Source organism: Argentina silus (assembly GCF_951799395.1).
Source record: "Argentina silus genome assembly, chromosome: 9".
NCBI lineage: Eukaryota > Metazoa > Chordata > Actinopteri > Argentiniformes > Argentinidae > Argentina > Argentina silus.
Window position 1 is genome coordinate 16022008 of NC_139663.1, and position 16019 is coordinate 16038026.

General features: G+C 43.8%; 1 protein-coding gene across 1 annotated transcript in view; it reads right to left on the reverse strand.

Annotated features, from left to right (window-relative positions):
* gas7a (growth arrest-specific 7a) overlaps positions 1–2283 on the reverse strand; it is a gene marked incomplete at both ends in the record, with an annotated part of 13840 nt that extends 11557 nt beyond the window's left edge. Inside the window, one exon of the mRNA XM_083676716.1 lies at positions 2155–2283. Coding sequence (XP_083532842.1) covers positions 2155–2283 — 129 coding nt within the window. The remainder of the gene's footprint in view (positions 1–2154) is intronic.
* Between the last annotated feature and the right edge of the window lie 13736 nt (positions 2284–16019).

Consider the following 16019-nt stretch of genomic DNA (forward strand, 5'->3'; position numbering starts at 1 on the left):
GGACTATCGGTGGGTGTTCATCGCTCCGCAACAGCGGGAAGACAGGTTGTGAGCAACATACACCATGGCACGACAGAGAAACACTCTCCTGGACTGATGTCAGGAGTGAGCATCATCTTTAGCAATGGATTCACCCTTTCATTCCATCATTGGACAACATCACCGCTATATGACAAGAGCCAATGACTGAAAACATGAATACTGCAATACATAACCTATTTATTTATGATGTCTCTATGCTCTGTACCACTCATGTTATGCCTTGTAACATACACCTTACACATAATGTATAAAAGCAGTTCGAATCCAACTGTCTCTTTTTCTGAGCTCTTAAAAGTGCTGGATAAATATATGCTTCAACAGCAAGCAGTGATGCCATACAGTATGACATCATGGGTGTACACAAATCAAAGCACAGTGGCCATTCTGAACTAGGATTGGCTGGTATCTCACTGGAGCCTCTTCAACATGCACAAGAGCTCCCCAATGCCCTATCTACAATGGCATACCATCAACCTATCAAAACCAACCAAAGCTGATAAAATGTTTTTTTAAAAATGCATTTTTTACCCTCTACTGAGTGAATATGTGAATGGCTTCTCCTCTCCGATGTCCGTGTTTTCCATTTCAACACCCATTAATCAGTGCTATTGCTTTTGTCACCATGGAAACTAGACGAGCTGCATCTCTCGCAGGTCTGTGGGTTTCACAATAGCTAGACTGACGGCTCCCGTGGCTGCAGCAGGTCAGAGAGCCCACAGAGCACAAAATCAGCACTGGGAACACACAAAAACCTCTCTGTCTGCCCTCAGCTCAGCGCACATTCACCGACCACTCCACCGACCATCTCTGCCCAACATTAATCATTATCAACCAATGGGTTGCATAACGAGGGCCAGTGTCAGTCCCACTTAGAAACTCCCAAGTGAAATTTTCCAGAAATCTGGTTACGATACAGCTGGTAGGGATAAAATAGCTTGTCTATACAAATCAAAATTTTTCCGGAAATCTCGTCTGATGACGTGGTCACGTCGTGGTCAGTATGATGAACATAATGAATGCTTGTTATGGATATGTAGATGTTATGTGGACACCGGCAGAATGTGTGGTGTGAACGTTTGCTTTAGCTGCTATTGATGGAGAGGGAAATGTAATGACAGTCCAGTCTGTAATTACAGTCCAGTCAGTGTTGCCTTCCATTTCAACGTCTGTTGACGGTGACTGCAGTGGTGTGTGACCTGCATTGCCCTGCAGGCAGATCTGCGGACCTCGGGGACAGCGGGAGGGGGGGGGAGACGGCGGGAGGAGGGGGGTTGGCATCCAGTGTTCCACACTCCCATAAAAGCTTCATGGGAGGAAAGCTTGGAAGGACAGTCACTTTCTGCATCTGTCAGCTATAAGACAGTGTGTTTCTAAATATACCCCCGGCTGTCAACGGTACACTACAAAGGTATTACGGCCTTTCAGTCATCTCAAATCCAAACATGCATGAACAAAGTAAAAAAAAAAAAAAAAAAGAAAGTGGGATAAAAATATCATCCTTTCATTTAATTTATTTTGTCACTCTTTGGTCTGCACCAGCTTCTGCGAATGAAGGGAAACAAGAACATCAACTTGATGGCTTTAGGATGCGTCTACTGGGTGAAAAAAAAAAAAAAAGCATCTTCTGCGAGCCTCAGTCAACCCAGCAGACTCCCGTAATATAAATCAATACAATGGAGTAGTGACATTCAGCCCATGAGAAACAGATTAGCGCCTGACCTGTGGATAACGCTCTGATTAAGACTAATGTCTTATCCAATAGGCTGTTTCGTGGCAGTGTTGTTGCATCGTGGTTCCCCTCCACAATACTCCACGCAGATTCTCAGCCAAATACCCAAACTACACCGAGTAGAAACTACACTCCACATTTAACAGCTACTCAAATGAAAAAAAAAAGATATTTGTCTGATGAAAGGAAAAAAAAAAAAAAAAAAAAGAAAAACATAATCTCAAGAGTGCATAATTGTGCTTCAGAACATCTGTCACATCCAATTTGGTCTCCCTGGTGAAATGACAGACGGTTGCAGAGCATCTGTATTAAAAAAAAAAACACACAGTACAAGGGCCTCTACCAGAAAGAGAGGTTCAGGTTAGAGCTCCAGGTGTACTCACTGTTATCTTGGTCTCCTTGATCTCCTTGGTCTGCCTTTTAGCCGGGGAAGTGGACCCGGGGCTCTGTGGGGAGAGACAGGAGGCATCGTCAAAGCTCCCCTCTGTGTCAAAGCTGGCCTGCTCCATCATGATCCCTCTCCTCCTCCTGCTCCTGCTCCTCTACACAGGGAAACCCTTCTCCACTGACTGAGCCGAGACTGCCTTCAGTCTCACAGCCTGCCTGCCCGCTCTGCCGTGGTGAGTGGAGTGGAGACGTGGGGATGGTGGGGAGGGCTGGGAAAGTGAGGGGGAGGGAGGTGTGTGTGGAGGGAGGGGGGAGGCGGGGGGGAAGGCGGTCGGTCGCGGTTCTGGGAGCGTGACGAGGCTAGCCTCCGGTTAAGCTGCTGTAACCCGTGTCTGGAGGTTGAAGGCTGTGAGAGAAGGACGCAGCGAGCTTTGTGTCTCCCAACTGTCCATACTGAGACCACTGAGGCAACACATGGATGGAGACAGTGCAAGAGAGAGAGGGAGGGGGGGAGAGAGAGAGAGAGAGAGAGAGAGAGAAAGAAACAGAGAAAAAAAGAGAGAGAGAGATAAGGTGTTTGAAAGAGAAAGGGGGGAAGAGGGGGAGGGGGAGGGGAGGAGAGGGTGGGGCAGGGGGGAGGGTCTGTTGGAAATGGCTGAGTGATGATCACAAGAAGGCTAATTATGATAGGGAGGGCAGCTGGAGAAAAGGAGGAGGAGGAGGAGGAAAGAGAGAGAGAGAAAGAGAGAGAGAGAGAGAGAAAGAAAGAGAGAGAGAGAGAGAGAGAGAGAGAGAGAGAGAGTGCTGTAAAAACACACAACCAATGAACACCCTATCTCTGGGTCTGCTTGTGTGTTTATGAGCGATAGTGAGCGTGTGAGACGATGTGGTTACGGGAGATGTGTGTACATGCCGTCTGGGAGTGTGGGTGGGTGTGGGAGTGTGTGTGTGTTTATGCAATAATGAGCATTCATTATGACAATTAATTCTCATTATGGAGTGTCTGTGTTACAGTAGCCTGAGTTTAGATGTATGTGTGGGCGTTGAGGGGAGGAGTGTTTGTGTAGGGGTGATGCATCTACAGAGTGTTTGCGAGGGGGGGTGGGTTGCTGGTGGTGAGGAGAGTGTGTGGAGGAAGGGGGTGTATGGGGGTGTGTGAATGCGTACGGAACCCGATGGTGTGTGTGTGTGTGTGCGTGAGTGTACTCACATGTATGTCTCTGTGGTGTTAATCTGTGCGCCGTGCTGCTGCCAACCTGTGTTCATCTGTCTCTCTCACTAACGAAGCCGTTCCACCAGAGGCATCAAACACACGGTGTGTGCAGTGCAGCTAACGTACGCGTGATCGCTTGGGGGGGGGGGGGGGTTAGGGTTGGGGTTGGGGGGGGGGAGGGGCGGGGTGGGGTGGATTCCTTATTATAACATCCACCTGCAGTGGGTCAACGCGAACACTTCCACACAGCCTGTCCAGTAAACACCCCCTGTGAAATCCTCACACATCGCCGCGGCGCTCTCTCACCTTCATCACGCAGAACATGGCGGCGGCGCTGACCAGCACCTACTGTCGTGTCGCGATGTGTCCGGGCAGCCTGCTCGCTGGTTCCAGGCCCCAGGAATCCCAGTCCTCCCACTGTGAGCTAAGACTCTCTGGCTGGCCTCCTTTCAAATAGCTGACAAAACCCTGAGATGTGGTCCAAATCTCGGCTGCCCATATGGCCCAAGTCTGCCCATCTACTGTACTGTCCCGTGCACGGTACGCTCTCCTCTGACTGGGAATTGGTCACGTGGGTTGGTGTGTGTAGGCTGGCTTGGGTTCATAGCTGCTCAAACCAGGGCTATGGGAGTGGCACTGGTACTACCCATAGAGAAGCAGGAGCTTTTGATACGTACTGTACAGTATGTGTGTTAATATCATATCCTGTATACTGTATATTCATTCATAGAGTAAAACGCTGTTGGTGTCTAAATGGTTTACCTGCACTGTGCCTCCACTGTATAGAGAATCCAATAGTGACAGCGTTATTGAGTCACAGCTACAGACGGTATACATGACATCAATATGAGACTATAGATTTCTGACTAACTATTGCACTCAGATCGATATTGTATGTGGAGTTTATTACAATGATCCTACTACAATAGACTTGATGGTTTGAACAACATACAGTATACTATAGGCCTACTGTATGTGTGCCAGGTGATGTCCCTTGGTCTTACAATTCAGTGTGTATAATATAGTGGATTATATCAGAGTGGATTATATGACACATTGCAGTGCTGAATGAAGCCAGACCTGTTTGTCCATAGCGGCCCTCCGGAGAGCAACATCAGGTAGGTCTGACGGGAGCATGGCAGGTCCTGTGCTGCGACATCCATTGACTACAAGAGTACAGAACATAAATGTCATCCAAATAACTGACAGATGGAGCTGCTGCTTATTGCTGAATCACTTCAGAATAATAAGCAAGCGGGGAGATACGAATCCATAACGTGAAATAATGTGTACCACTCTATTACAGTGAAAAGGTCACGTTCGTCTGATATCGTAAAGTGACATCTTAATGTTGTAAAGAAGTCTACATTTTCACAGCAGGTCAACATTTCCCCATTCATCTTGGAGACAGAAACAGATTTGCTCTCCCACACAGCGAACACAAGAACATTCCTTCCTCATTAGTCTACAGAGTATCCCACTGAGATACTTAGCTATGACTAAGGGCACTACATGGGCCTATATATCCCATGTAGGTGCTATTTCTTACTCTGCTTCAGACCCAAAATAACCCACAAGAATGCCATTAATGATAAAAGGCCCCTGGGTGATTTCCTGTGTCACACAGCCCTGCGCACGTCTGTAGTAATGTCCCCAGTCACATCCTACAGGCTTCTAATGGTTCCTCATCACCCATGATTCATGGCCTGTCCACTCAGTGCATATCAACTCCTATCAACTCAGCGTCTCTCCAGCTGAAGGTAAACACGTGAGGCAAGTGTGCAGCATGACCCCTCGGGCTACACAGCCGCGTAAAGAGACTGGATAATGACCCCACACGCACGCGTAACAGAGGAGACTGGAGGAATTGTGATGATAGGAGGGTAGTGCAGGCTTTGTTAGTGAGGCAGAATTCCCTGTTCATTTCACAAGATCAACCTATTTTGCCCCCCCCCCCGAGATGACTTGAGGTGTCAGAGCTGTAGAACTGATTTTGAAATGTTACAGTTACAGTAAATCTCTCCCATCGGAGGGCATCTGCAGTATTAGCTCTCTACCTTTGACTGGAGGAGGCCATAAGCTATTCAAAGTGAAGCATGTCGTTTTGCATGTCGTTTTGGCCTCACTGAAAACGTGAAATCGTCCATATTCTAGGTTTTTCAATAGCGGCAAGTGTGTGCCTTGTAAACAAACAAAATGTCAAATAGGTACGTAAAGGCCAGCGGCAGAGCTCCACCACGGCTCCCGGTGTCACCGCTCTTCACTGACTGGTTGTTTTTTCTTCTTCTTCGTGTTGATCTCATCCCTTGATCGCTACCGATTTATTTAAAGCTCAAGTCTACGTATTGGACCTTTAACACTACCCGAGCAGCCTGAGCTATGACACAGATACACCCGAGCCTAATCTGAACACCTCCTCAAAGCTATGTCACCCTCAATCTGCTTACTCCAAACCGCCGAATCCCTGACTTACTGGTGCTCCCCTGTAGCAGTGAGGGGTCAGGGCTGGAACAGACAGGCAGGGAGATCTCAACCTGACCTTAGTCACTGGCTGGCTCCCCTGGGAGGATTATTCTAGCCTGTCTGAAAGGACAAATCCATGCAGCTGGCTGTTTTCTCACTGCTTCACCTCTGAGTGCCTGAACTCTGAACATGCTAACAGTGAAATACTCTCTGCTAGGATGGTGTTCCTGATGCATAATCAGACGCAGCACCATAAAAGACACTCAGAGCCAGTTGAGAGAGGGTTAAATTAAATTAAATGTAATTAAATTCAACTTAACTCTTTTTTATTCCTGAGGAACAATTAGAAAGACATTGTCAGTAGAGGCAATGAGGGTTTTCAGCTACAGTACATCAACTGAGATTGATAGCGGTCTATAGTCTACGGCAGATTGAAGAGGGAGAGGCTAAACGTTACCTTCTGGTAAGGAGTTCCTATGTGCCGGCGGTCTCGTTGGGGTCCTAAATGAGGCGGAGGGTCTTTCCCATGTTGTTTCTGGAATGACACATAGATCAGTACGGTCAACAGAGGAGTCATCGTGTTACAAAGAACAGTTTTACAGTCAAACCTCAAAGGGAACAAAGGAGGGGAGCACTACCTATTCAGCTATAAAGACTTGTCACTCTCCAAATACCACTTCTACAGGCAGCATCTTGTACAGTGTGACAAACATTCAAGGTCTGTTGCCCAAGGTCTGAGGCTCCCTTTCAATGGAAAAGAGAGGAACAGGGAGATACTTCTTCCATGTAAATGAAAAAATGCTTAAAATGAATGATTCATTCATTGCTGACCAAAAATTAAATGTTGTTACTTTATTTACTTTTTTTCCCTGCTTGCCCTCAGAATGTTTGCAGTACATCAAACAAAAGTAAATATCTGCTGGCATGTGCTGATCATTCCACTTAGCGGAGCAAGAAGTCCTTCACGCCGTGTAGACAATGGTGGACTTGAGACACTTTCTGATTATCAAGGTCCAGCAGAGCCATTTTATCCTGGAGGGTATTTGACCATGTATTAACACGTCTCAGCTGTGTAGTAACAGAGTTAAATTAGATTTAGTGGCCTTTAGAACTCATTTCCCTACTAAGCCTAATTAAAAACATAATTCAGTTATCTTGCGGTGATATTAAAGTGTCCAACACTCAGTAACTAGAGCATAATAGAGGGAATGGCAGCATATGGTTATGCATGCTGTATGTATAAATAGCTCCTGGCTTTTTTTCACTTCAGTGTGTGTGGTATGCCAAGGTGCAGGCTTCTGCCAGAGTACTATAGCTGTTGTGGCTGCAGCCGGGGTCTGTCCTATGGGAGGCAGCCCTTCCCTCTGGATCCTGTTCCAAATGAGTGGTATAAGAACACACATGTGCTCTTTAACACACACACACACACAAGCACGTACGCACGTACACACGCACGCACGCACGCACGCACGCATGCACGCACGCACGGTTCTTTGTCAAGAATATTTAAGGTAGCTGATATGCATCTTTATAAAAGGTTGCTCGGCTATTAGCCTTGGTATTAAACAAACTCTGTTTTTTTTTCTGCCTAGTAAACAGGGTTATTCAAATGTCGGTTCATAGAAACAGCCGTGTGGTGTTCCTCAGGACACATGGATTCTGCTGAGGTACTGGCAGAACTGCCCGGGCCCGGGTCCACCACACGTTCGGGCTAATCTGATTAAAGCGGATGAGATCTGTAGCCCTTCTTCACATGAATGGGCTGGAGAGATGATGATGGGGAATGGTAATGAGTCCTCTGAGCCTGCAGCATTGAGTGGGAGAGAGCCGGATACTATGGTAACAAAACAAAACGGAGAAATAGCTCTGTTCTGTTCCCTGCATGGCCACTCATCAACGTTGAATGTCTCATTAGTGGATGCAAACGGGAGCCAGAGGCGTCTGGTGGGCATATTTATTGGGGGTGTGGAAAAAGGTAAGCCACTCAATGTTTGTTTTTTTCCTCTTATGAAATACCGAAATATGTATTATCAACTATCATAATCATGCACAGTACAGAGAGAGGAAGATCCTCAGCTGCCAGATTTCTTCCATCCTACTCTGTCAGTATTGATCCCTCCTCCTCCACTGGATCAGGCTGGAGGGGGAGGTTGTGCGCCTGGCTTACCTTTGCTGCTGCTGTTGACGTAGTACCTGCGTCCCTCGGGTGACATGTAACATCTCCAGCCTTGGGGGAGAGTGGTGCTGTCAGTCTCCTCCCCTGGTGCCGGGCTTGTGGCCGCTGGCTTCTGTCACAAACAAACACACCGGTTGTTTCACTACCACACAACTCAGCATGGCAGTTCTACAGAGGTAAAGTGGTCCGGTAAGGGTAACGCTGTATTCATTCCCCCTGGCCTGGAGTCCTATAGTGGATACAATATTCACTGGCTTTTCATTGAGCATGTAGATTTAACTGTTTAGTTTTTATACGCTGCTGATTTGTCTTCATCCAAATGATTAACAATTTGATGAATCTACATACAGTATGTAACTACAATACATACAGTGTCAGGGTTGAGCTGCTACACCACATGTAACTAAATGTTACCAATTAGCAGTTTGTCTCCTAATTTCCATCCAGTTACAAAGTACTCCCACATTTCTAAGAGCGCTGATTGCAAGCACAGATGCAGCTGTGTGGGAATGATCTGTTTTAATAAGGAACAACTTCATTAACTTGATTAACTCAGGAAATATTCAACTGTGGCAAGGAATTGGGGAGGAGAACGTTTAATCCTTTCCTCCGTAATGTGCACACAAACACAAAGTGACCAACTAGAGGGGAAATGGTTGTTTTTCTCTCAGGCTCCGTTCAAATACCCTTATGAACTGAATGAACCTTCCTTCCTCGCTAGTTGACCCAGAAGATTCTGAGCGGCAGCCTCAATAAGGAGTGTTCCATTTGGAAAAAGCATGAAGGACGGGAGCTTTAGTAGTCCTTTCCTACCACCTTTCAACGAGGCTACATAGATATTAGTTTTGCGGAAGCGCTCAGGAAAATCACCCTCCACAATGCATTGCTCCGAATAATAAAATATTTTGACAGGATGAAAGTATTGAAAAGCAGCCCCTGCCACTTTGCTATATCTTGAGTGTTTCACCAAACGGTGTGTGTGAATGAATTAGGAGGGAGCTGAGTCTTATGCTTAAAAATAAGGGATGAAAAACCAATAATGTTAGTTCTTCCAATAGCTCATAAGTAAAATATGGTCTGCTTGATAGCAGGTGTTAAAGAACTGTCATAACTGTAAGTTATGTTTACTTAAACCATATATTCTAGGTACACATTGTATTATAGTCTTACACTCTCCTGTTGGTAGATGGTGTTATTCACATGCTTAAATTATCCACTGCTTGGACAAACAACAATCGCTTCTTGTACCTTATCAGCAGTTCCCAGAAGACTCATACACACAGGCAGTGCAGAGCAGACCTATAAAGCTTTCTGGTCACATTGGGCAGAATTTACTGCAGTGTGCTTTACAAGGGAAAAGTCATCTTTAATCTCCTGGGATCCCCTGACCGACAATGCATTGTCAGATGCAACAGTGCATGGCCCATTCAAAGCTGTCTTCTGTATTTGACAGAGGGCCTGCTGAACTCTGCCTGTCCTTCAGGATGGTGCACTGCTAGTCACGACCCTTCCCCAGCTCCACTGAGGTATGAGGGGGGAGGAGGGGGAGAGGAAGGGAGGTGGAGGGAGGGTATTAATGGAATGATAATACAGAGAGATCATGTATTCTACAGTGCCAACCAGGCCGTCAGGGCAGCGTAGGCGGATACATTCGTTTGATGTAAAACATAAAAGGGATTCCTTTCTCTCTCATCACCCCCCCCGCTCTCTCTCTGTCTCTCTGTCTCTCTCTCTCTCTACCTCTCTCTCCCTCTCTCTCCCTCCCCTCTCTCTGATTTAAGGCACTAGCCTTGCAGTTTGCTGTGAGTACAATACACAGCGTCTAAGCCATGTTGTGCTGCAATATTTTTGCCATTTGACTTCCCAGAGACAGGTAATTTACTGTACACTGCACAGATAACATGCCCTGATAACATGCCCAGTTCTCAGTTTATGGCAAGTAATTTACTGTACACTGCACAGATAACATGCCCTGTTTTCAGTTTATGGCAGCCGGCAGCTCATCCTAACATATCCTTACTCAAGCTCTCTCTAAGGACAGATTCTATTCTATAAGCCAATATATACAAAGAGTATATAAGAGTACAAAGAGTGTCAGCACGAACAATCAGCCTGGCCTCCCAAACTAACACATTTCACTCAGCTTCCCTCCCTTATCCTCTGAAACACGCAACAGCTGTGAACTGTTACCTTTTACCTGACAGACACGAATCGTCAGCTAATTGATCCACCCTGAGAAATGGAAATGATAGATCCTTATCATGATGAGATTTGTATCTCTTTTGATTCATCTCCTTTCCCTGAGCTTTACGATTTCACACATCCCCTAGCAAAGTCGGATAAAGCGGAACTGCGCCCAAGCCTTCACAGAATTTTAAAACCACAAGGACCTTTTGGAGTCTCCTGCCAAATCCCACAAGATTCTCTGGGGTGGTGCTCCTGCAGACTGCAACCCAGGGATGAGGGTCCCTACTCCCCACTAGTTTCCTCACTTCCAATTGAATTGTAGGGTTAAACCCTTACTCCACGGTCCATTGATTTTCTGCATTCATTCTTACCCCTTAGTCTACTGTATCTATCCTATGGTAGACTGGGGACAAATGTAACAGTGGTCAATTGTAACAGCCTGCCTTTCTCCAATCAGAACCAAGTTAGTGAGATGAAACTCACTCGGTACATGCTCAGTTAGGCTTACTCCCTGCATGAAAATATTCAGTCAAACATCTGACCATCTGCATCTGTTTTTATTGGGAAAAGTAGTTTTTGAGGGGTTAATGTAACTTTTCGATCGACAGTATTGTTCTTCTTCTGTCTTAAGGTTTAACGACTATGAATCCCAACTTGTACCATTATGATTACTCTTCTGTTTGTTGCTCAGAGAATGAAGATATTATTTTCAAAACATCGTTACCATTAAACAGTCCCTCCAGGATTTTGCGTTTCTGTGATCGCAAATTCAATGCAAAATCAACCATTCGTTGCATATTTTGCAAGGGCCTGCAGGGCTTTTATGACATAAAAGGGTCCAATCAAAAAAGGGCTTGCAATTCTGACCAATTACCACATTGTTTATGCGTTATCCAGTCCAATCAAACCACACATCAATAAACTTGTTCTGTCCCCTGTCAGCATGTTCACGTGTGAAGCTGATGGTGGACGACTGACAGGCAGAGCAAGGGACAAAAATCCAAAAAATCTCATTTGCAGACAAAAATATCAGCTAAAGACTGAAAAAACTGTCTCCAAGTGTTTTACATGACAGTGCAGGCAAGTTGTTCAGTATTCCATGCAATATAGTGCTGCAACACAAGAGAACGTTGTCCATCTTATTAGAACTGAGCAAATATGACATTGTATTGCTTTAAGTAAAATGTACATTATCAAAACAAATTTCAGAAAAGCATTTTTGGCCGCAGATAGAACAAAAAAACATTGTGAAATCTTGTAGGGACTGATTAAAGGTGTTAATGGAGCATTAGTGTGTGTCTATTTCTCCTTCTGCATTTTGTTTGGATTTCACAGGGGCAAATGTAACATCAGACTTTCTGGATCAAAATCAATACTGTGATCCAAGCTTCCTCTTTAGAGACCTACACATTTATGAATGATTTGTAGACAGATGTACGTTTCTGATATCAATAAATGACTGGTCTAGGTTGAGTGGTCTTGAGGAAATTGCAAACATTTTTACAATAGCCCCAAGGTCTCTCCCCTACTTTAGTCTCTCTCTCTCTCTCTCTCTCTCTCTCTCTTTCTCTCTCTCTCTCTCATAAGTCCAGGAACTCTATAAGAGATTGGTATCAGGGCCTCAGCGATGCACTGTGCTCCAGTTTTAACAATCCAAAAAGTTGCCAACTGCATTAGTGAAGGGCAATATATGACTTGCATCTCAAAATGTACTACTGAATGCAAGCTTTGAGCCATCAGTCAATTGACTTTACCATCATTGTGTGACCCTCAAGGTATCTTCATGCTAAGGTGATTCCAAAGGTACTGAATCTGTAATGATGCCACTGATGCCGTCAGGGCTTTCCTTGGCACACAATGTCTTCCATTCTTTTAGCTGAGTCTATAAAAGAGAATCTGAACAAAAGCATGTATAGCTACACACAGTTTGGTGCTGTCAACCACAATCTAATGCAGTGTAGTATTTCAGCACAAGCACAGCACTTCGGTCAACTGAGGATGAAACTCAATGTGCTTTTCAAAATATAAGTGGCTCTTAATTCTAAACATTCACAGGACAGGCAAGACCCATGTTTTATTTTTCACATAACTTTCTTCAGGGCTCCAGGGTAAGTACTAACTGTACTGAGAGTTGCAGTAATTACGGAAAAAGGAGAGGTCTTGCGAAAGAACATATAGTACCATAACTCCACACAGGATAATGATAAACAAGTACAGGACATGGAAAAGACAGTCAGCTCTGCCTCTTGCACAGGCTAATGAATGTAGCAATAAACAATGTAGACTTAATTTGACAGGTTGTCTTCTTTCTTTCAGGGGAAACTGAGCCTCACTGAAGACACAGAAGAAGAGGGGGGTTAGCCGGAGCCATGAGAGGAAGACTGCTGTTAACAGAGGAACACTTAGATTAAAATGTTTTGGCAGGCCCCCCATAGGGCACAAGTTGTGCTCCAGATAAAGCAGGATATGAAGCCTAGCCAACAATATCCGGACAGAGACAGAGATTTTGTGAAAAGTGTGATATTTCTGGAATGTAGCAAATCCACAAAGTTCAAGATGAGAAACATAACTACTGTAACTAATATATGTATTATGCACAATAACCTATGGAAATAAGTCATACAGTGTTTAGTATTTAACACTTAGCTGGTACTGAAACACGACTGAAATACATAACTCATACGCATATCAAATGAACAAATATAACCTAAGGACCTATAATATGACTCATGGGAAACAATGACACATGCTATTCACCTGCCAGATTGAGTTCTGTACTTCAGTACTATGTAATTTAATACAGACTCTAACTTAATCACAAGTTTTTTTACAAGTGAATAATTTACCAAATGACCTTATTTTCAGTGGATGATCTCACTTTTGAGACATGAGGCTTGAACACAGCCGATTTATCTCTTGTAACCACAATTCCATTTGACTGTTAATGCATTACTCACAAATCTGATCTGAAATGAACACTATATCAAGTACTGTAATTACATAACAGATAACACAGATACGAACCCATAAAAAACAAGGCCTTACCATGTTACCTCACTGTTGGGCTCAGACTATGTAGGAGGAAAGCGCCAAATTAGAGAGGTATCCGTTAACAAGACAAACAAGAAATCGCCAAATCAGAGAGGTATCCGTTAACAAGACCCTATGAACATTGAAAGAGGGACAAGGCTCCTTTAGAACGGGAGGCGGAAACATTTGTCACACATATGGGATCTCATTACTGCCCAGAATGACCCACAGCCCAGGGTCACAGCTAAGGACATTGAAGGAATGGACAGACACTGAATATCTTTCAATCCTGCCTCTTTTCTCGATTTACAAAAAAAAAGAAGAAAAAAAAACGGCCCAGAAAGAACTGTCTTGGTCCAGTTGTCAGTATGAGACGTTTTCTATGAGTCTTTGTTTGTGTCTTACAGATGTAAGAGTCCAGAGGCCTGGTCCCAGATGCAGCCATGGCCCTGCTCGATGGCAGGTCACACAATGGCTAACACTGTGAGGCAGCGCTGTGATTCACTCAGACGCAACAAGGCCTGTTTTGTGTTGTCAGTCCCTCCATTTCTATTAAATCAAATTGACCTCTGTGTACAGTGTGTCAGTGTTGCCACACTCCCCTCCTCATACTGACTGACTATCTGTGAGATGGGAGCCAGCCGGGCCGGCCTGTTTACACGGTCTGGCAGCTGGCTAGACAGTGATCCAAATGAAAGAGGAGTAAGAAAAGACAAGAGAGAAATTCCTAATTTTAAGAAATCCAACTTTCAACAAAGCATTATGAGGCTCCAACAGAAGGCACGTCGTTCTGTTCAACATCAGTGTCATAGGCAGAATGTCTGACATGTCCTTTAGTACTCATTAAGGCGACTGTGGACTGTTTGGAACATGTCTGTATTCACAGTGAGTAAATACTGGAAACAGACAGGTCCATTTATTTTGAAATGGTTCCCACCATAGTTTGTTAATATGAGAGCACTTCTCTCAAACCATTAGATACAATGTGCTTCCTGTATTAATCACTCTTTAATATCTGTCAGCGTAAAGGCCAAGCTAGAGTTTTGGGAAATATGTGTAGGTCTACATTTTCCCCACTTCAGTCAAATGCATGGACTAACCAGTCAACTCTTCAAAGTATTTGACTGAAAAACTATTATTTGGTACTACTCTGAAATAATGTTGCTTAAGGGTGAGGCAACAGGACAATGAGAAGAACATGTTATCCTGTCCTAGGCGATCAATATGAGTCACAACACATGCTCACACTTAACCTGACAGGATTTTACTTGTTGACAAAAATGGCAAAGCGCCATTTATGAAATTCAGAGCCGACTGGAGCATCATTGACTGACATGAATGGGGTGTTTCATTTGAACAAATTATCTTAACTGAAGGAGTAGCGAGAATTCCATGTTGGCCATCCCTAATATGAGCAAAAAAGACCTATGACAGCCGAGGAGCAGCTGTATCTTATTAGAGTTAATCAGTCTGTTAATACGTTTTAGGCCACTGCATGGACATAGAAAGTACGTTATGCATGAATAGGTCCCTTACATTATTATTAGCATCGCAGGGAAACAGTTATTTATTCATCAAGTGTTGCTAACCACAATACTAACATTGAGAACAAGAGAAGGAAAATAAAAAAAAAGCACCAGGTCAGGTGGCAATATAACATGACTTAACTTCAAGGAGCCTGTTGGCGGGAAAGCATCCCTTTCCTCCTTCCTAACTTACATTCTTGTGCGTCTCGATCTTGTTCATTCGCCAAGTAGAGGACCGCTGCTTGATCTGAACATGCAGGATCGTCGCTTTTATTTGCAATTAGTAGATTCGCACTTGTAATTTGTAACCAAAATAATGATTTCATATCTTTTGGCGATATTCGGTGGAAGGAGTAGTCTACTGAAACGACAGACACGTGTTGTGTTAAGAGTGTGTCAGCGCAATGTGTTTCAGGTCGTCCAAAGTAATCATAATTTTCTTCATGTAGCCTACTTTAACATTTGGGAGTGAAAAGATCAAAGTGGAAAACATTTGCAATGTTTTTATTTATTTATTTATTATTCTTAGAACCAAATGAAGACCATTACCTGCTCTTCCCGTAACTCAGGTTTCTGATAAGAACATTACGTGACTTGACTTAACAAATTGATAAGATAAGATGTTTGGGGTCATAATTAATTAAAAATGTCAGGTTCGCAGAGGTCCATAAGCGCACTCTAGTGGAAGATACGTAAATTATCCAGGCAATGTGATAGGCTTCACTTAGGCTATCGTATTCGGTCCTCTCAAGTAATATGACATATGATATATTATGTTATTGAATTATGTGTCTATAACATCTTCAAATCAAATATGGTAGCTTTACTAAACATAATATCCATTGAATGTATCTTCTATCCAATGTATCATTTTCAACACAGAGCTCAATATACATTCTCCATCAACTGGAACTATAATTTAATAGAATAAACTCAAAGTTTATTTGTCTATTGATTAATGTAATATACAAACATTGTGCAAGGCACCTTGTGATATGATTAAGTTCAAAGAGACACCTTTACTGACCACACTATTGACATATCACATTTTAAATTAAAGTGAAATCCAAACCCTGCTTTATTAATTTCATGTTGGCATACTGGTGGATCTCACTCAGGGAGGGTTAAGTTAAGTGAAATAAATGTCTCTCTACCATTCTGAGTAATACCATTCTGTTTAGACTGGACTGTGGCCAGGTAATTATTGTTAAAACAGCTGTGTCCAAGTTGGGGCTTTTATATTCCAGTATTTATGTCCCTACTATC